Source organism: Pinus tabuliformis, chromosome 9 (assembly GCF_031772625.1).
Source record: "Pinus tabuliformis cultivar Carrire ecotype Pingquan chromosome 9, CPIR1, whole genome shotgun sequence".
NCBI lineage: Eukaryota > Viridiplantae > Streptophyta > Pinopsida > Pinales > Pinaceae > Pinus > Pinus tabuliformis.
In genome coordinates this window covers 1,470,453,776-1,470,476,359 of record NC_142307.1, presented here as the reverse complement: position 1 = coordinate 1,470,476,359, position 22,584 = coordinate 1,470,453,776, and the positions used below count along the sequence as shown (strand labels likewise).

General features: G+C 32.6%; 1 protein-coding gene across 2 annotated transcripts in view; it reads left to right on the top strand.

Moving 5' to 3' along the window:
* LOC149154161 (metacaspase-1-like) overlaps positions 1-16,591 on the top strand; it is a 223,734-nt gene extending 207,143 nt beyond the window's left edge. Inside the window, exons 4-5 of one of the 2 annotated variants that reach the window (XM_089438589.1) lie at positions 650-850; positions 16,299-16,591. In XM_089438589.1, coding sequence (XP_089294715.1) covers positions 650-850; positions 16,299-16,358 — 261 coding nt within the window. In that variant the 3' untranslated portion in view covers positions 16,359-16,591. Of the gene's footprint in view, positions 1-649; positions 851-8,100; positions 8,140-16,298 lie in introns of those variants that run through there. The other variant, XM_089438590.1, reaches the window with a different exon arrangement.
* The last annotated feature ends 5,993 nt before the right edge of the window (positions 16,592-22,584 follow it).

Below are 22,584 nucleotides of genomic sequence, written 5' to 3'. Positions count from 1 at the left end.
AATCCTTAGTAGGAAAAACTCCCATCAAACAATTTAGATCAATAACACTTCTAATGAACCCTCCACCACATGGAACATCCACTAAAACCACAAAATCATCCCTATGGAAATTTTTTTATATAGCACTGGGGCCTTATATTGAAAGAGCCATCATCATTCCTTGACTTTGTGTAACGTAGAATGATCTAAAGAAATTTCACATTTGTTGTGCTTGAAATGTGCTTCCACAAGAATACCTCAATATTTTTCCTCCCCACTATGAATTATATAGTTGTACCTTCACTCTACATAAATATTAACATGATTTTAAAGTTGATTATATTTAACTCGCTAACCCTGGTCCCAAAAGTGTTGTGGAGAAAACTTGTCACCTAAAACCCCACACAAAGCATTTGAGCTTCAATGCTGAAAGGCTGAAATCCCCTCCATAGATCATGTCAATATTCCACTAGATTGATGTCATTAATATATTTTGATTATATACAGAACACAAATTAACCTATTTTACTTTCAATGTTTCAAAATATAAATTATACAAGTTTATTTAACTTTGCATCAATGATTTTATTTCTGAGTATGCTATAAACATTAAGATTAGTGTTTTGTTTGACCTGTAAACATTTTACGCTATTTCAAATGTTGTGAACAGGCTATTTCAAAGATTACATCAACCGGGGCCATGACACTTAGTTTTATTAAAGCCCTTGAAAAGGGAGAAGGAAAAACTTACGGCACTCTGTTAAGTTCTATGCGTGATAGTGTTCGTGTAGCACGCCAGAAGCCTGCAAAAACTACTGTTCTTACAAATATGCTTTTAGAAGGTGGCAGCCAAAAACAAGGGAAAATACAGGTAAATTTCTATTTGGAAAATTTTGTTTATATTATAAGTAATTTTGAGGGCTGTATTTTATCTTAATACATTATTTCCTTCTTAGTATAATTAATACGAATTATAACTTAATAATATATTATTTCCTTCCTAGTATAATTAATATGAATAGTAACTTAAAATTTAATTGAGGTGAAAAAGTCCAGAAAAGATCTTTAAAAACATTTTAATTATAGGAATATTCAAAATAATAAATGAATTTGAGATTAGTAAAGAATTTTTCTTTTATTACATTATAAAGAAAAAGAATGTATTTATTAAAATTTGAAAACATTTTGTAATTATTTAAGAGATTTTGAATTGATGGTGAATGAATGCATTGCACTCTTTATAATAAGTCAATAGTTCAAATTCTCTAAAGGTAGTCTCACTTAACTAACTGTATATATATTAAAAATAATTATAACTATATATTAAATTTATAAAAGTATAGATAATTTTACTTATAAAATTAAAATTACATGATTAGTAATTAATATATACATTAAAAGAAATTAGTTTATATTATTTTTTATTATCATGTAATAAAGAGATTTACCATAATTAAAATTACAAAAGAAAATGTATTCCTTATTTAGATTGATAATATTTTTTCCAATAGAAAAAACTACATAATTTTTAAAATACTAATAAATTAATATTCTTGATTATCTAGCTTTACATTATTGTAAGAAATAATTATTATTTTTAAAGTAAGCATGTGCGGTGTAGTTAAGAAATTATATTTTTTTGAAGTGTGTGAGAGAGACCAACCAAGTATTCCACTCATTAGGGGATAAGATATTTACTCTTAACAAAAAATTGTAATTTTATTCAACCTGAAATCAAGGAACAAAATTACATTTTGTAGACGTTGTGAAGCATTCGAACATGTTATCATTTCGAATGATGAGGAATAAAAAGAAAAAAAAAATTACATAAATTTTGTTGACGCTAAGTGTGATAAAAAATTACTTAACTTCTCCATTTTTCCTTTGTGTTTTTGAACCCTTTGCCAAACCCATGGATGAGTTTAGTTGTTACTATTACCAATTCATTTCCAACTACCTGAGAATGGACTTCTTTGTCTAAGTCAAAGCTCTCACGTACATGAGTTCTCTTTATACCCCCCATGCATGTTTCGTTGAGTGTTTCTATTAAATAATCCTTCAGGATTTTATATATAATAATAGTTAGAACATAGATTAGTTATTTCCTGTATTTCTAATTATGGAGACATAATTTTCTCCCTCTGAATTTGATTGTATAAATATGTACTTCTGATTAATAAAAATATCGTAGAATACTATCATTTTATCATGAAGTTCTCCATGCACATTTAATAGTGATATCAAAGCACAAGGTTTTGAAAAGCACTGAAGTTATTGTGCCTGGTTCAAACTTCATTCATGCAAAAGTTATAGAGTTAATAATCCGACCTGGCGGAGTCCGTGGGACCAGGAGTTGATAAGATGTGACACGAGTTGACAGTGCACAGGACTAGTGGTTTTGGAAACCATTCTGGCACCACAAGATGTGGCATTTGAAACTAGGATGGGTGTCCTTGTAACAAATGTGGGCCATCAATTAACGCACTTAGTGATTTTCTTCAAACCGCCTCCAAGGACCACAACACTCGTTAAAGCTTAGCAGGAGATGTGATGTTAGGTGTCATTGGATGTGTTGGAAGTTGATCTGATATTTCGGACTTGTGCAACAAACAACTATCTCGTGGGACCACTCATCACATTAAAATGCAGCAAGGAAGAAGTCATCTAGGACAAGGCTCATCATACACCAACTCAAAAAGGAAACATTTGTCAGTTGGGGATATATAAGATCCTCAAAATTCTCTGATGGAATCCTCATCGTAGGGTTCACTAATCTAGAGAGGAAGCAAGTGTTTCATCAAGAACTACGACTTGTGGAACTCATGTATGATAGTATAGTGACATAAGAGAAGAAGTGGATCAAGGGGTTGAAGACACTTCAATCAAGGAAGTTGTTAGAAGAAGCCTAGATGACCTAAAGGTAAAATTGGGTATGTATGCTTGTGTTTAATATTATAATGTAATGTCATATGGTTGTAAGTAACATGGATCATTGCTTCTATCTTAAGAAGCATGATCAAGAGAAAAAGGATCTCCTTCTCTGAAAGAATGCAGGAAGGCATAAGACACGCTAGATGAAATCAACATAATATGACTACAACTAAGAAACTTTGATTAAAAGCACCTAGGAATGGAATGTGGAGAAGGAAGAGATCATGAGATAAGAAACCATGACAAATCTAATCAACATCCAAAAGACCAAGACTTGACCAAGAAATCTCCCAAAAGGATATGAAGACTCTGATGGAAAAGATGAAGACCCTTGACCATAGATATCTTTGGGAGTTGTGTCAACATGTATGAAGGATGTTGATACCTACAGAAAGATGTCATGATGAAGAGCCATCTAGTAAGGTAATATTTGATTTAATGATATATTTTGATTTCTTGAATAATATTTGGAGAAGTTCATGTAGGGCTACTCAAGCAAGAGTTGTAAATACAATTACAACTAGCATTCATGTGAAGGATAGAAAAAGCGTGATAAAGAAGCAGCCATATGATGAAGGTTCCAGATATGAAGAAGGCCACTTTCCATGAAGAAAGAAATGACATGACAAATGAAGGAGGAAAGTGATCGGTGGTTGTTGCCCTACAAGGAAGAAGCTCAACTGAATTTCATGACATCAAGAAGAGAAGTTGATCAAGCAGTTGAAGGACCCATGAAGAAGAAGTTGTTGATGTATAGAAGAGTCCCTAACTAAGAGGGAACTCTCACAAGTTCCTGATTAAACCAGAGCTTGGGCAAGTTTCTAATCAGAGGGAACTTGGGCATATCTTCCCCAATTAAGAGGGAGAGATCAGCACAACATTCTTGTCTTCACTTTGGAAAAAAGAATGGAGGATTGGGTATCATCTGGCATTCGATGCTCTTTGAAGGTGTGTAGGGAATCTAAGACAAGAGTAGGCAAGAGGACCGATATTCTTTGAGGTTTGGGAACCCAAGATAAGAATAGTCCTAGAATATCATACTCAGTGAACACCTGGGTGGGTATGTACCCTGAGAGACAATGATGAAGGTGTCTATAGTCATTCGTCTCACCAGCATTGTGCTCTGATCTAATGAGAGATAGAGTTGTGAGTCAAGGCCTTGTTGTGGAAACAATGTTCGTTACTATGATGCTATACATATGGGTTACCAATCTAATTCTTCTTATGAGAAATTCTTTAGATTGAGAATGACCAAGTACCATTATGAATATCTCCCTAGTTAAGAGGGAGTGTTGAAGAAAGTGTAGCTAGCTTCAGTCTTCATAAATGTAATTTTGATCTTTTTACTTGTAAAAAAAAAATATTATTTTTCTAAATTATAAAAATGAGTTTCTTTCTCAATGAATATGTCTAGCACATGTTGGAGTGTTATAGGAAAGTCAAAGAGTTAAATAATGTATGAAGTAGCTCTTCTTGAGCATGAGAAAGAATATATTTGAGTCATTAACAATGCCAAGTATCCCTCCAAATGAAAAGCACCCTCCTCTCTGTCACATCAGCTTGGAAATTGAATTAAAAGGTAGTCAAGTTGGCTCAAATAATAGACACAAAGTTTCATTGACATGTTGGCTAATTATGGAGGACTAACACCTACAAATACCCCACTAGGGTCACCACAGGAATTACAAACCTCAGACTTGTCTGATATCTTCGGAGGTCTATTACAGAACTCGGACAGAACTGAAACTTCAGATAAGTACAGACCTTAAGTTTTTATAATCTCATATAGGTACAGGAAGGAAAAAAATATCAGATCCTCTATAACCCCAGACATCTTGCAATATTAGATAAGGAGCAGTAACATCTTCAGTCAAGTTCAGGGTTACAGGAATCTCGGATAAGGAACAGCACAATGTTTCGGTTAAGAGAAGGGTCATGTCTCAACAGTCTCAACATAATGATAAGAATAAGAAGCTCGATGATCCCACATTGATGCAATCTCAGCAAACTAGACACAGTCATGACTTCAGTAAGGTGGTAATCATATGTCTCGATGTAACTCTCATACAGTATAGAGACCTTGTTGATATGAACATGATCTCAGTGAGAGTGCAACAAGGATATAGGTGAAGAAGAAACTATGGTACAACAAATATGATCTCGTTATATGTTAAATTCCTCCATAAGGATGTTGCAACAATCTCAAAAATGACCTCGATAATGCAATAGTAGTGAAGACCTTGGTGAAGCAGTAATGATGATGATGATCTCAGCAGTAAGAAAAGTATTGGTGTCTTGGTCTAGGAGTGGCTTAGTAGGTAAATTTCATGGTCTTGGTATTCTTCAATTGGAATCTCTATAAGAAGAATTTTGTGTGGGTTTTCCTCTCCAAGAGGGAGAGGATTTGGCCCTAGTAGAAATCCAACATCGTGTGTTCTTGTCTCTTTGTTTTTTATAGCTATTTGATGAACTAAGAATACACACTCTAATAATAATGACAAGTGAAGAAGTAAAGTTAAATAACTCACAAATAGTTATCATGCAAGAAGAATCTAATTAAATCTAACTGCCCTAGATTACATCATAGACACAAGTGCCACTTGTCATATGACCTTTAGGAGAGACTTGTTTGAAAAAGCCAGTGATAACATTGATGGAGTAGTGTATTTTTCTGATAATTCTCAATTAAACTGGAAATTAGCAAAGAAGCTTACAATGAGACTGTAATGATTGGTGTGGAAGAAGACAAATTATTAAAGTTGAAATGTATGTCATCTGTTACATTAAATACTAATCATTTGGTCCAAGAAAATGTTTGTCATCAAGTTTATTGTGGCATGCACGTTTTGGTCATATTAATTATGAGAGTATTAGAATTATGAGATAGTAGGGGATTAAGGGGCTTCCAATAGTTCCAAGAAAACTTACTCTGTGTAATGCTTTTATCTTCGGGAAGCATCACAATTAGTCTTTTCAAAGTTATACTTCTAGAGCTTCAAGAAAATTAATTCTCATACATTTAGATTTATGTGGACATATGCTTATTGCAACTGTTAATGGAAATAAATATATACTGACATTTATTTATGATTATTTGAGGATGTGTTGGGCATATCTTCTTAAAGAAAAATCACAAGTTTTTGATGTGTTAAAAAATTTCATATCTTGATTACAAATGAAGCTTAACTTAATATAGACACTATAAGAACTAATAATGGGGGAGAATATACTTCACATGTCTTTGAAAGTTATTTGCAAGAGAATGACATCAAACACCAAACTACAATACCTTATAATCCACAACAAAATGGTGTTGCAGAACAAATGAACAGAACACTGCTTAATATGGTTAGATCGATGATGCTCTTTAAAAATGTAAAATTGATGTTCTTGGGAGAAGCATTGCTTTGTGCAACTTATATTAGAAATCAATGTCCTTAACTTTTCATCAATGATAAAACTCCATATGAGATGTGGTATAATCATATTCCTGTTGTTCAACATTTCAAAGTTTTTGGTTCTCAATGTTATGATTTGATTCCTAAACAACAAAGAAATAAGTTTAGTGTAATAAGAAGAAAACGTATATTTTTGGGATATTCTATGACTTCTAAAGCATATCGATTGTATGATGAAGAGAATAAGAAGTTTATTTTGTAAAGAGATATAGTTTTTCTTGAATCTGATAAAGATATGCCCATTATTGATAGGAAACTTAATCAATTAGAGAATTTTGTGTCTGCAAAATTTTATTATCAATCTGATAATATTCTTCCACATCCTGAAGGGGGGATTCCCATTCTAGATCAGTCTGTGGATTTTCCTTTCAAATTTTCCTCTCAATGATGATAATAATTCTATTTTTGAAGAGAAATTGGATGATAAATGTGTTTCTACAAGGACAACAGGGACTAGGACAACAAGGACAAAAAGTAATGAAGAGTTTTCTCTACAAGATGAGCAACTTCATCCAAAACCTCTATGAAGATCAACTCGGATTAGAACATTCCTGAGGAAATATGATGAGTTTGACATAGGGATTTGTTCAGGTAACTATTCTCATGATTGTGAATATAAATTTTTTGTTGATTATGGGCCTAATTGTTTTGAAGAAGCTACTAGTTATGATGAGTGGAAATATTTAATGCAAAAAGAGTATGATGCCCTCATAAAAAAAGGCACGTTGGAGCTAGTGGATCCTCCTATTGGAATCACACCTATTGGTTGAAAATGGGTTTATAAAACTAAGTATAAAGTTGATGGCTCACTTGATAAGCACAAGGCAAGGCTTCTAGCAAAGGAATATGCATAGAAAGAGGGTGTTGACTGTATAGAGACATTTTCTCCTACAACTAAAAAGGGCACTATTAGAATTTGTTTCTATTGCAGTTTAGAAAGGATGGAAAATTCATCATATGGATGTTAAAACTACTTTCTTAAATGGATATTTGATGGAAGATGTTTACATGATTCAACCAGAAGGTTTTTCTATCAAAGGGAAAGAACAAAAGGTATGCAAATTAATGAAGTCTTTGTATGGCTTAAACAAGCACCATGTGCATGGTATGAGAAAATAACTGAACATTTTCTTAAGTTGAATTATAAGCATTTTGACCTAGATGATGCAACTCTTTTTATTAAGAAGGTTTGAAGATCAGTTGTATATCTGGTTTTCTATGTTGATGATTTGATGATTACAGGGGAAAATGATGAATATATATCATCTATTAAGAAGGAATTGAAAAAGGGTTTTGATATGACATATTTAGGTTTACTTCATTATTATCTTGAAATTGAAGTTGATCAAAAACCTCAACATATTTTTATCTCTTAGAGGAAATATGTTGGAAATTTATTGAACAAATATGGTATGATAGATTGTAATCATCTTGCTACACCAATGGAACAGAATTTGAAACTCACTTCAGAAGAAGGAAAACCATTTGAAGATCCAACAAAGTACATGAAACTTGTTGGAAGTTTGATTTATCTTTCTACTACTCATCCTGATATAACTTTTGTTGTTGGGATACTTTCTAGATTTATGCATCAACCTTGTGAAGGGCATTGGGTAGCAGCAAAAATAATTCTTAAATATTTAAAAGGAACTCAAACATATGACATCAAATATTCCAATGTTTAATACTTCCATCTTATTGGTTATTCATATTCATATTTTGATGGTGACAGGGAGCATGGAGTCTCAGCCTCTAGTTATTTGATGAATCTTGGATCAGCAATTAACAGTTGGAGATCATGAAAGCAATCTATTCCTGTTGATTCTACCACCAAAGCCGAATATGTTTCAGCATCTAAAGCTATAAAATAAATAATTTGGCTTCGCAAAATACATGAAGATTTGCAAGAGAAACAAAAGGCTTCAACTCCTCTATTTGTTGACAATTTTTCTGCAATTCAATTAGCCAAGAATCCAAAGTTTTATGTTCGAACCAAACATATCAACACCAAGTATCATTTGATCAACATCATGTAGAGGCCAAAACAATTCATCTAATGCATTGTCCTACTTTAGAACAAATTGAAGATATCTTTACCAAAGCACTAAGACATGAAAAGTTTGAAAATTTTAGATCTTTACATGGCATGTCAGGTGTCCCTTTAGATTAATGGGGGGAATGTTAAATAACCCTTCAGTATTCTATATCTAATCATAGTTAGGGCATAGATTAGTTATTTCTTGTATTTCTAGTTATGGAGACATAATTGTCTCCCTCTAAATTTAATTTTATAAATATTTCCTTCTAATTAATAAAAGCATCATTGAATTCTATCATTTTATTATGGAGTTCTTCAGGCACCTTTAACAGTTTCCTCTTTCTAATACATTATTTCTATGTTATCTACCAATTTAGTACCCTTGTGAGTGTGGGTCATGGTTCCTGATTGGTCCATGCCACCCTCACATACATGGTTACCATCTTGCACTTGTGCTTCATTTTTTGGAACTTCCTTCATGTTCTCTTGTTCTTCTTCTTCAAAAAGGAGAGGGTCTGATACTTGCCATCCTTTAGGCTTATGTGCCTATGTATTTTTTGTTTTTTTGTATTATTTTTTTCTTGCGTGTAAGTGTTCTACGAATGTCCTGTTTGAAAACACATTCAACATCTAAATGTCATGTTCTCATAATCTAAGACTTGGGTCCACTGAAACTTTTCATGTTTCAAATGGATGTGATCGAGTAGACCTTTTCTAAGATCTATCTCTGCACATATTTTGGAAAAGGTGAAGGTACCATTTTTTTTTGTCATGGTCCATCTTTTTAAATTTTCCCATAGTATTTCCAATATTTTCAAGGGCCTGATGATACGAGAAAAGAAGAGGGAGATTTGGTAATATCACCCAAATTGGCATTATTGTGACCACCATGCTTGTGTCATTGAATTTTCGGAACCATGGGGTAATGAAGAGCCATTCCCTACCCCAAAATCGTGGCTCCTCATTTATGAATTTCTCTAGATATTTCGGTGTATCAAATTGAACTATGAAAAAACCTTTGGAACATAAGTATATATCATAGTTGGATGTCCAAGAAGAAAAAAACCCACTAGTGTAAATCTTCAAATCTTAGCCAAAATCCATTAAACCTATATATTATAACCTTGTATTGAAGATGAAAAAGGAAGTGATTTTACCTCTAAGATTTTTATTTCCATAGTTGGGGCTTGTTCTATTTAATCAACAAATTAGGATCCTGGAAGATTTTGGATCTGGTCTGCAGGAATGGAAGCCTTCCCTTTCATTGCATCCTTGAATGAAACTAGTCCATTAAGGTTTATGAAAACAGAATTTTCAACTATGGGATTTCTAGATCCAACAACTTCCTTACAATATTTTGAGGCCTTCGGTTTCCTTCTGCTCATAGATCCACCATAAATCCTCACAACCATGAAAATCATAGAATTCTTTGAAATAACATAGCCAGTCAATAAATAAAAATTCATTAACTACTCCCCTCCATGTAATAGGCATTGCAATGACACAGGAATACCAATTTGATGCTCTAGTTGTTTTTTTACATCCAAAATATGATCAGTTCCAAAAACCCAAAAAAGGAGCATAGTCCCATATAGGGTTTTGACAAAGATCTAAAATCCCTCATTTAGATCCATTTTTTCCTTCTAAGATCCCTTGATCTGAGGGAAGAAATTTTTTGATAAACTCCATCGCTTACATAAGAACCCATCTTGGGTACAATACACTCGTGACAGAGAATCTTCTCTCCCATGGAGTCGCCTTGTCCTAACAGCCTTCAGATACCAAAGAAATTTAGTGTAAGGGAATCCCCATTCTAGTGTATATAGAGATATGAACACAAACCCAAAAAAGCATCCTACCTACACAAAACTAGATAGACAGTGCCATCATCCACCAACCAAGTTTAAAAAAAGTATTCAACAACTGCTAGGATATAGACAAATTAGTGGTGTGTCCAATTTACATGGTAGATCATTTGCTTTCCCACAAGAAATGCTTGTGATCTAAATCTAAAAATTTTGATGATCCCCCATCGCTTGTTTTTCACATAGATACAACAAACTGCATCATTGCATCATTTAGAAGGAGCCAAATCTGATGGGGAATAAAATTTAGGTGACTTCTTAAATTCACGAACCCACCATAACCTCTCCATGAGAGCACATCCTCTAAAACACACTTTCAGTCGATGGTTGAGTCTTTTGCCATTGATTCCATCTTCGTCACGAACCCAGAAGCATAAGTCTTCTATAGATCGAAGACTTTTCTTTCTCTCAAAGGTCCAGTTCGCAAATATACATAGGAAAATGGAGTATGCATCTTGAAAGAAAAAAAACACACAAAAACAAAACAAAACAAAAACAAACAAACAAACAAAAAAACATGTCAGGCACCATGGACAATACAAATTTCATTTGCTCTTCTTCTAAGTATTCCTTTACTGCCTTAGACCATCCGATAATCTATGATAGCAATCATCTCTCCTACTCCTTATCCATTTAAATAATGTATTTTGTAAGGCTCAAGACCATAAAATAATAACATTTAAAACTATTACAATAATATAGAACTCAACATATTATATGTGAAAAATAAATTAAAGTGAGGAAAATGAGTATCATTTTTTTAAACATTTTAAATAAATAAATCATTATAATATTAAATTATTTTTATTCTTATTATTATATTTTTTTAATATTATGTGTTCACTTCATATTAACTAAAAATTACACCACTCTTTTGTATTAAATTATAAATAAAACATTTTTCAATATAATAATCTCATAAAATTAAAAATATGATTTGAACAAATATTTTTTCATGAATAATTTTGTTTATATTAAAAAATAATTTTATTCAAAATTTATATTACAAGTTTACTATATTTTATAATTATTATAATATATTTTATAATTATTATAACAAATTTATGAATATAATAAATATTATTTTCTTAAATAAATTTGTTTATGATAATGATAATGGTTAATGTTCACTGAGACCAAACTTTGGTCTAACGTACCTAAAGAAATGAATTATTATTTACTTTGATTTAAGATTTTATTCCTATGCTCAAAAAGCTTGGAGAGAAGCCTCCCGAGCTCACTATAATTTTGACATCATAAAAGGCTAGGACAGTCAGTATTGAAATAAAGATTATGAAACTCATATCTAATGTGGTTGTACGTAGGGTACTCTAAGAGGAAGTGATTTTCATCCTCGATGTTCATATTCTCACAGAGATGGTAGATCCTTTCCATCCATGGTGTTTTTAGGAACTGCCTAACAACCCATTTCACTATGGAGCTCATCAGAGTTTGTTCTAATCTTGGCTATATTAATTTTCTTCTTTGAGCTAGTTAAAATAGAGAGATACTTTTGATCTTCTAGGGTGGGGTTGATGACCTCCTTATAATATCTTGATTTTCTTTTAGCTGCTAAATCCTTCTCACACCACATTTTTTCTTTGAACTTAGAAGTAACAATATTTTTAATGTTATTAATGTTTTGCAATGTAACATTCTCGTCGATCTCCCAATGGTTTAACCAGGCCCTGGTGTATTTATACCAATCTCATTTGATCCTTAGGTGGTTTTGGCTAGCTTAGGAAGTCTATGGTCTCCTACGTTATTGAGTTTGTGCTTGTACAACAGAAGTCAAGTCATAGCTAGGCTCTCGATAGGGGAAAGACCCACTTCTATAAGGAGAATAGGATAGGGTGTATTGCTTTTAATTTTGAGGTTATAGATTACAAAACGCTTCTAGATTTGCTCAATCTTTCTCCAGGATTCTCTAGACATGATGCGACCCTAAACCTCACATCCATATAAGATAATAGGAGTGACTAAAGTTTCAAAGAGGAACTTCTTTCTATCCCACATTACGAGGTTTTCCATTTTACAATTATTTTCAAGACCAAAATAAGCTTTCCACCCCCCATTAATCCTTTTCTCAATGCTATAGTTCCAGTTGAGCTTGTGATGAATATTAATTCCTAGGTAATTTTTAGAAGACACTTCCTCCAAGTTACTATTATCATACATAAAATTAGCGTAAGTGTCCTTCTTGGATTTGATAATCATAACTTTTGTTTTGTCAGTGTTAACAGTCATACCCATGGTAGAGCAAAAATCCTTAAGAAGTTTAAGTTTTTTATCAAGATTAGATGGGCACTTTGTGAGAAGAACAATATCATCAGCATATAGAAGAAGGATGATGACTATCCCAGCTAGGATCATACCAGCATAGCCTGCTTCCTCTAAACAACCTTCTAGCTTGTCGATGTAAATTCCAAATAGGGTAGGGGAGAGGGGGTAACCTTTTTTAACTCCGATATTACACTTAATATCTTTCGACCACCCCTCATTTCTCTTTAACTTCTTATTGAAAAATAGTGTTAGGTCCTTATACTACTAGTGTAACCCCTTATTGTTATTAGTACAACCCCCTTATTATATTGTTGTTCCCATGTAGTCCCCATATTTTTATTATTGTGCCCCATAGAAGCCCACTATTGTTATTATTGTGCCCTTACATTATTATTGTTATGTCGGCTTTGATTATATTATGACCCCTTAGACTCCTATATATATAAAGGAGGCCTTGTCATTTGTATCATCCAAGAATTGTACATTTGTGTAATGTAAATGAGGTTTCCCCCTCGAAGAGGCTTATTTATAAGGCGTGTATCTATCTTTTCTATCTTTTTGTGAGCTGGTTTCATAACATTTGGTATTAAAGCTTTGGATTCTATGGTTTCGCTGCTCAAAACCGATCATCATGGAATTTTTGCTATAACCTTTTCGCTACGAAGTTTTATAAGCTAAAAAAAAAAACATTTGAGTTGAAATCGTTTTGAACCTTGTGTCCAAATTTCAGATCTTGTCTCGCTATATTTTCGGAGATATGATATGAGGAAGTTAGATTTTTGCAAGCTCCAAAATTCAATCTCAAACAGGTCATTGTGGAATTTTTGCTATAATTTGTTTTCTACGAAGGTTCAGACTCTAAAATTAAAACCCATTTGAGCCGCAATTATGGTGCAGCTCGGCCCCAAATTTCATATCTTGTTCCGCTATATTTTAGGAGATATAGTTAAATACATTTAGGGTTTTTGCAAGCTCCTGAATTACATCCCAAACATGTGACCTGGGGAAATCATTATAACTATCTCTCTGAGAATTAGATTGAAATTTCGTAAGAAGTTGCAAAAAGAGGATAGACTTTAGTTTTTTGTATATATTTTTCAGATTCAAAGGTCAAAACAGTGACATGTGGCACTTCATACAAGTTCGCTCTTCTAAAACGGTATATAATCAGGTCATCTTGGGAGATTATGCATAACCCTTTCTTGCATAATCCAATTTCAATCAAACTAGTGGCATTGGAAAGAGGACGCAGAGGGCTACTGCAGGCCATGATTTCAGAACTAGAAGATCTGAAATTACAGAGTTACAGTCATTTCAAAATCAAGCTCCTAAAATCAAGAAAAGGTGATATGAGGAAGTTTGATGGCAAGGATATAGTAAATTGGATATTACAAATGGAGAAATATTTTGATCTACATGAGGTGCAATTGTTACAAAAGGTACATATTGCATCTTCATATTTAGAACAGAATCAATTTTTATGGTATAAATGGCTTTGTTCTTGTAAACCACTTGTTACGTGGTCAATTTTCACAGAGGAAATGATAGCACATTATGAGGATACAAGGAGAAACACCTTCTTTAGCCAATTGATAAATCTCAAACAAAAGTGTTCAAGAGCACATTGAGGACTTTAAAAAATTGAATATAAGGGAAAATGATATTCCATAGAAGAAGAAGATTGATGTCTCCATAGGGACTTTAAAGGATAACATTCAACATGAGTTTCGTCTTTGGGAACCTGATTCATTAGAGAAGGCATTCAGGTTGGCAAAAAAAGTGGAAATCAAAATGATGGCAACAAGGAAGTCTACCCTTCACAACTATAAAGATGGAAGTGTTGTTTATCCTAGCCTTCCACAACCTACAAGGTTGACACCACAACAATTGGAAGAAAAAAGAGCAAAAGGACTTTGTTACAATTGTGATAACAAATACATTAAAGATCATAAGTGTGCTGAGAAGAAATTATTTTACATTGATTGTGAAGAGGTGGAAGAAAAGGATCAAGAAACATCAAAAGAAGAGGATATACACCAGGAACCAACCCCAGAGAAAGAAGAAATCAATCCGACCATATCTTGTAAAGCATTAGCAAGAATTACCACTCCTAAAACTCTCAAGATAGAAGTACATATCAGGAAGAAAAAGTTTCAAGTGAAAGATCATATCGAGAAAGAAGAAATGAATCCGACCATATCTTGTAATGCATTGGTTGGAATTACCACTACTCAAAATATCAAGATAAAGGACATATCAAGAAGAAAAATGTTCAATAATTGAAAGATCACATCGAGCATCAAGAAATGAATCCGACCATATATTGTAATGCATTGGAAGAAATTACCACTCTTCAAACTCTCAAGATAGAAGGACATATCAAGAAGAAAAAGATTCAAGAAGTGAAAGATCACATCGAGCATCAACAACAAGTTCTCCAACTTTTAAATGATAACACCACTTTGGTGCAGAATCGAATGGAACAACAAACAAATCAACATCACAATGAAAGAAGTTTTGATGTAAGTGATTGGGTATTTTTACAGTTACATCTCAAGCAAGCTATTTATGACAAGGAAATGTTGGCAATACTACATGCACTTAAGAAAAGGTGACCATACCTAATGGGAAGACACTTCAAGATAAAAATGGATCATGATAGTCCTAAATACTTTTTAGAACAAAAATTATCTTTAGAAGAACAGAGAAAATGGGTCACAAATATGTTGGGTTATGACTTTGAAATCATCTACAAAAAAGGGAAGCAAAATGTTGTTGAAAATGCACTCTCAAGAAAGGATGAGGATCTGGAAGCATTGTTTTGTGCTATTTCTATTATCCAACCAGATTGGATAAACGATGCAAGGGATGAATGGAAGAAGGATGAAGAAGTGTGGTCACTCATTCAAAAGTTGCAGAAGATCCCAGTTCAAACAATATTGCAAGAACTTGACGAGGAAGGAAAAATCATATTCTTGGAGCAGTGACAGAAACAAAAACCCGACAACTACGAAATCGATCAATTTCAGAGTATCTCATCGGGTGGAAGAACTTATCCACTGAAGATTCCACATGGGAGGACAAGAATTTTATACAGAAGAATCAAGAACTACTCAAGCGTTGAGGACAACACTTTTTGAAGAAGAGGGGCATATCAGGTCCCCATACTACTAGTGTAACCCCTTATTGTTGTTAGTACAACCCCCTTATTATATTTTTGTGCCTATGTAGTCCCCATATTGTTATTATTGTGCCCCATAGAAGCCCATTATTGTTATTATTGTTCCCTTACATTATTATTGTTATGTCTGCTCTGATTATATTATGACCCCTTAGACTCCTATATATAGAAAGGAGGTCTTGTCATTTGTATCATCCAAGAATTGTTTATTTGTGTAATGTAAAGGAGGTTGCCCCCTCAAATAGACTTATTTCTAAGGCATGTATCTATCTTTTCTATCTTTTTGTGAGCTAGTTTCATAACCATTAATGAAAATTTTATCATATTTTATAATTATTATTATTATATTATATTATATTATAGATAAATATTTAAAAGCTAATTAATATATATATATATATATATATATATAAAACTGACATTCTTAATTTTATTTATATATTAAAAATAATAATACATATAAAATATTTATAAATTATTATTAGTCATATTATGTATATGAGAGAAAAAATAAATATTTGCTATATTCTAATATCATTTAATTTGTATGTTGAATATTGCAGGAGCCGCAATTGTCTTCGTCATATCCATTTGATTTCAATGGGAAGCCATTTTATCTGTGATGTTTCTTTTTTAATGTGAAAAAAAACAAACCATTTTATTGTGTTTATTCGTGATAGAGGATTTATGAAACATAAAATATAGAATGCGTGTCTTTATAAAAGTGGATTAATAATGGGGTAGAAACTACCATATTGAAATTGATGGTGAAAATTATTAGTGTTTTAAGATTTTGTATTAAATGGATGGTTGTTTAAATTTTCATAATAAATACTGTATTATTTTTATGTTTTTATTTTTATTATAGCTTTTGTTTTAGAAAATTTCAAGAATGTAATGAATATGAAATTAAAAAATATGATTATATATATTTATATAATTTGTTATTTATAAAAATTTATTTATAATATATTGAAAAAAAATTAAAGTAGAAATCATATATTACAATTTTGACCGATATATTTTTATAAATAAAATTTAAATTTTAAAATTTTGTAATTTTTAATATTTAATTTATATGAAATTAATTTTTTCCCATGTCTAAAAGACTAATTGCAATTTCATTAACTTATATTTTTTAAACATTAACTTATATTCTTTAAAACTTTTAAAGAGAATGTCATTCTTTTATAGTTAAGGTTTTAAATCTTATAGATAAGGATGTTATAAATTTATAGGAGCTCTTGGTTTTTTAAGTGTGTGTATATATATAGCTTAGCTTGTGTTTGTTTTTTTTATATAAGATTATGTTTATATAAAAGAATTAGTGAAAATATTGACTTGTGGTCTTTTAAAGTTTTAAATAAAGATATTTGTTATAATTAATTTGGGGTTGTTAGTTTTATATATAAAAAAGTCAAGTAAAACATTAATTTGTGGTTTTTTTAAAATTTCAAATAAAAGTATTTGTTATCAATAAATGAAAATTTGTTCTTAGTTTATTATATATAAAATGTTTTTTATATAATAAAAAAAATTTATAATGTTATTTCATTTCATTATTTTATTTTATCTATAAAAATATTTAATTTATGTTTTTTCTTTACCCTTCTCTACTGTATAAAGATTAATAAGATAATTGAACCTGTGATAGAATAGGTTTTTCCTTAATCTGCTATGTTTCTATGTATTAAGATTACACCTTTTTGATGGTGCAACTATGTGTATTTCAAAGTTGTAAAAATGAGAATTGAAGTAAAGATATTGAATTTTAGGATCATGGTTCAAAAAGAACTAGATTTTATATCATAACCATAATCCCTTCTCCATGATCTTTGTGAGTGTGTGAGATCTTTTTAGCATATTTTTATTAAATTTAAACTACTCTATATAATCTAGGGTTTTTTTTCAAAAAAAAAAAAATCAAAATTTTCATTTTTTAATTAAAAATTATTAGATCGATAATCTCAGTAGTGTATATAGTCATTTGTTTTTTTTTTCTTTTGTTAAATTAAATCATTTTTTCTTGCATTATAGTTTCTATTATATATATTTTATTTTATTTTCTAAATTATACTAAAAATATATTATATTATAATCTTCAAAAATAGCTAAATAAGTAATTTGGATTATATAAACTATATTCCAATTTTTTAATTATACCTAAAAACATATTATATTATAAGTTTTTCCTTTGAACTAACAACATCATGCATTTAACTACTAAGACAAATCATTTTTTAATTTTAAAAATTAAATAAATTAATGTATGATATATTTTAAAATTCAATAGAACATAGTAAATTTGAATTTATAAATCATTCGTATTGTTTAAATAGATTTTTATTTTCAATTTAATCCATATTTTAGATTTTCCTTTTGTAATAAATGGGAGAGATTCAACCATTTCATTTAAATTTAAAATCAATAAACATTAAACTTTAATATTATGGTTTAAAAAGAACCCAACTCTAGTCCAACCCCGATCCCTTACTCTATGTCCGTTACTTTGTATGTATGTATAAGACCATGGTTCAAAACTTGCAATCTTTTAAAAAGTGCCATCTTTTAAAACCCTCCATCATGACTATATATATATATGAATTTTTTAGAGTTTTTTTAAATTAAATCGAGGTTAGTTTACCTAAATTAGATCTTTTCTTTTTTTAATTGAAAATTTTATAAAGTTGGTACTGGCATGATGTATATTGCCATGTGTTTCCTCCAAATTTATTCTTCTTGTTAAATTGAATTTTTTTTAATTCAAAATAATAAATTCATAATCGTGGTTACTAAATTATATTTCATTTTTTCAATTATGCTTAAGATGTATTACACTATGATCTTTCCTTTTAATTTGTAATAATCAAAAACATTATGCATTTAATTATTTTAATGAATTATTTTTTAGTTTGAGAAAAATTGAATGAGTGTAAGGTTGGTAAAATGATAATATAGATCAAAACACTTATTCTCTAATACATCTCATAGTGTTTAGATTAAAAAAATTAAAAAATTAACTTAATTATAACTTTATTAAAGTGTTTTTTTACTGATAGAGAATCTAGCGGAAAACCGAGCTGCGGAGAGAGCGGGAGTCTGCGGAAGATCAAGGCGGAAGGTTTTTGAGCGGGAGTTTCACCATGGAAGGTCGCAAAGGAGGGAGCTCCACTCCCTCCTACAGAGAGGTAGTGGTTAACAAGGGCAAGACACCCCTAGAATCAGGCAGAGGTAACTCGATGGAAGAAGGAGAAAACAGGGACAAGGAAACAGTAAGTAACAAGGAGAAGAAAAATGATGGCACAAAAGACAAGGAGGAAAATGACAAAAAACAGGGAACAACAGATAGGAAACAAAAGGGACCGTGCAAGCCCAAAGCTGAAATTACTCCCTAGGAATCTTAAATAACCCAGAGCTGCAGGCCCACAGGGAGCACATGCAGACTTATGCAATCATATGCAAATTCATGGGACTATGGCCCATCGAAAAGGCTTTACAAACATGGATCAGATACCAATGGAAGCCTAAAGGAAGAATTGATCTTCATCTAGGATCCAAGGGTTTTTTCACTGTGGTGTTTGCAAACATTGAGGACAAAGATAGAGTGTTTGAAGGGGTCCCTACTTCTTTGCAGCAGCAGGGCTCTATATGCGCTCGTGGACAATGAACTTCGTGCCAGAGCAGGAAACATTTACCTCAGTCCTAGTTTGGGTAAGACTCTATTTGCTACCTCTGGATTATTGGAAAATAGAATCACTAACAGCTATAGGAAATAAATTAGGGAGGTATGTCAAAACTTTTGAAGCCACAAGAAGGGGAAAATATACCTCCTTTGCTAGGATTTGTGTAGAGATGGACCTATCTGGAGCACTTCCAGATGAAGTTATATTGGAGGTTTATGATGAGGAATGGGTGCAGAAGGTTGACTACGAGCATATTCCTTTTAGATGTCGAAAATGTCATGAACATGGGCACCTCCTTAGAGACTACCCTCTCAGTAAGGCAGAGATCAAAAGCAATCCCAACATAATGAAAGAAACAGAGGGCTTTCACAAAGTAGCTCATAAAGGTAGAAATGGAAAAAAAGGGCCGAAACAACACCAAAGTGGAGATTAAATAGTGAGGCCAAATCCATTCCAAGTACTTGAAGAAGAGGAAGATACAGCAATCAAAAACCTAGTAATGAAAGATAGATATGATAAGCAGGACAAGGAAGAAGAACAGGATCAAGAAAAGGTAAAGGAAAAATAGAAAGGGATCATGATGAGTGAATCAGAGATGGATATGGATTAGGAAATGACTCAAAGCGAGATGGAAATGGAAGACAATGAGTTGCAAGAGATTCTTGACAGAGAAAACCTAGATCTAGAAGGGTTCTTGAGTAAGGGAACAACGGGTGGGGTAGAATCTCTACCACAAGAAGAATGCATTCGAGTAAAGCAGTTATTCTTATGGAAAACTCAGGCAAAGGGATTGAGCGAAGATAACAGCATGGAAAGACAGGGCACTCATGGAATAAAAGCAGTAAAATCAACACCAGAATTAGCTCCAAGAAACCCGGGGAAAAAAAGGGGTAGAAAAAAGCAGAATGAGCTATTAATGGAATGTGGAAAGCTCATGATAGACTCAGGTAAGATGAAAGATCTAACTAGTTACTCCTTTACCAATCTATAATTATGAAGTTTACAACTTGGAACATCAGAGGTCTAGGTAGCAAAAGAAAGCAAAGAATACTGAATAATAGAATGAAGCAGGTAACTCTAGATATAATATATGTCCAAGAAACGAAATGTTATGTTCAAAAGATAAGACAAATCCATAGTAAATGTCTTAGCAGATATGAATTCATAGAAGTCAAAGCAAAAAATATAGCAGGGGGTATCCTTATCCTCTGGAATCCCCAAAAAATAGGCATTATAGATGCGGAGGCATCAAGAAACTATTTATCAGTTGTCATTCAGCCTGTAGGTGACAAGGACACCTTTCTTGTTACGAATGTCTATGGCCCTCAAAGGTTAGATGACAAAATCAGGTTTATTGATTCCTTAGTGGACCTTCGAAACAAATTTTCAGGGCTATTGTGCGTTATAGGAGGAGATTTCAACATGATTAGATCTCTCTCAGAGAAAAGAGGGGGTAAAAGAGCTCTAAGCAAAGATTCCTCAGCTTTCCAATGTTTTTCAGAAAACATGAAGCTGGTGGACATTGAGACAAACAATGGTCTTTGCACATGGAACAACAAAAGAGGAGGGGGTTCCCAGGTAGCTTCCAAGCTAAACAGATTCATGATCTCTGAAGAGCTCATGCTTCTAGACAATGAAATAATAGCAGACATTCTTCCTTTTGGAGGCTCATATCATTGGCCGATTCAAATGGAGATAAAGGGCATTGGCACCCCAAGAAACAAACCGTTCAGGTTTGAAAATATATGATTGTCACACCCGGATTTCAATGGCAATATTGAAAAATGGTGGGCTGAAGACCTGCACATTCAAGGATCTTCTATGTTCCTGCTACATAAAAGACTAAAATACATCAAGCAGAAGCTAAAGGAATGGAACCAGAAGGAATTTGGCAATCTTTTCACAAGTAAACAAATTGTAGAAAACAAAATACAAGAGCTCAATCAAACTTTGATCAAGAATGGCTTTGATAAAGACATAAATGATCAAGCAAAGAAATATCAACAAGAATGGGAAATGTTGTGCAAACAAGAAGAAATTTTTTGGAAACAAAAATCCAGGGTACTATGGCTGAAAGAAGGAGAACGTAATACCAAATTTTTTCACAGATCTACCATTGCAAATAGAACCCACAACAGAATCTCTTCGATCAAGGATGAAAATGGCCAAATTCATCACTCCCATGAGGAGATAGATGCAGTGTTAGTAAAGCATTTTCGGGACATTGCCAAGGAAAACTTTTCAGAAAGAGAACCTTTCATTAAGAACTTAATTAAACACATACCTAAACTGGTCTCCAGAGAGGACAATTGTAATCTCAACAGACCTGTAACTGAAAAGGAGATCAGTGAGGTCCTCAAGGAAATGCAAAATGGCAAGGCACCAGGGCCGGATGGATTTAATGTGGATTTCTTTAAAGCCTGCTAGAATATAGTCAAAAGGGATATAGTGGAGATTGTGGAAGACTCCAGGCAGAACAAGACCATTTTGAAAGCTCTCAATACCTCCTTTATTGCCCTCATTCCAAAACAGGATAATGCTCAAACTCCAGAGAGATATAGGCCCATCGCCTTATGTAATGTTGTTTACAAGATAATTTCCAAAGTTGTGGCTAACAGACTTAAACCCCTACTGCCCAGGCTCATCTCCGGGGAACAAACAAGGTATGTAGAAGGAAGAAAAATTCTGGACAACATAATTCAAGCTCACGAGGTGGTTCACTCGTTAACATGCAACAAGAGAGTGGGCATGATCATGCAACTGGACATAGCCAAAGCATATGACAAAGTAAATTGGATATACATCAAAAAAGTGCTCACAACATTTGGTTTTGATCATAATTGGGTCAAATGGGTCATGGCCCTGGTGACCTCTTCCAGCTTTTTAATTTTGGTGAATGTCTCTCCTTCTGAACATTTTTATCCCTTCCAGGGGTCTTAGGCAGGGAGATCTGTTATCCCCTTTTCTCTTCATCCTCATGATGGAAGGGCTAGGGCGATCTATCAAACATGCAAGAGAAATAGGAAGAATTCAAGGACTCCAACTTTCGAAGAATGGGCAGGTTCTGATGCATCAACAATTTGTAGATGATACCATGTTACAGGGAATTCCCACAGTTAAAGAAGCACAGGATTACAAACAAATTTTGAAGGACTTCGCGAAGGCT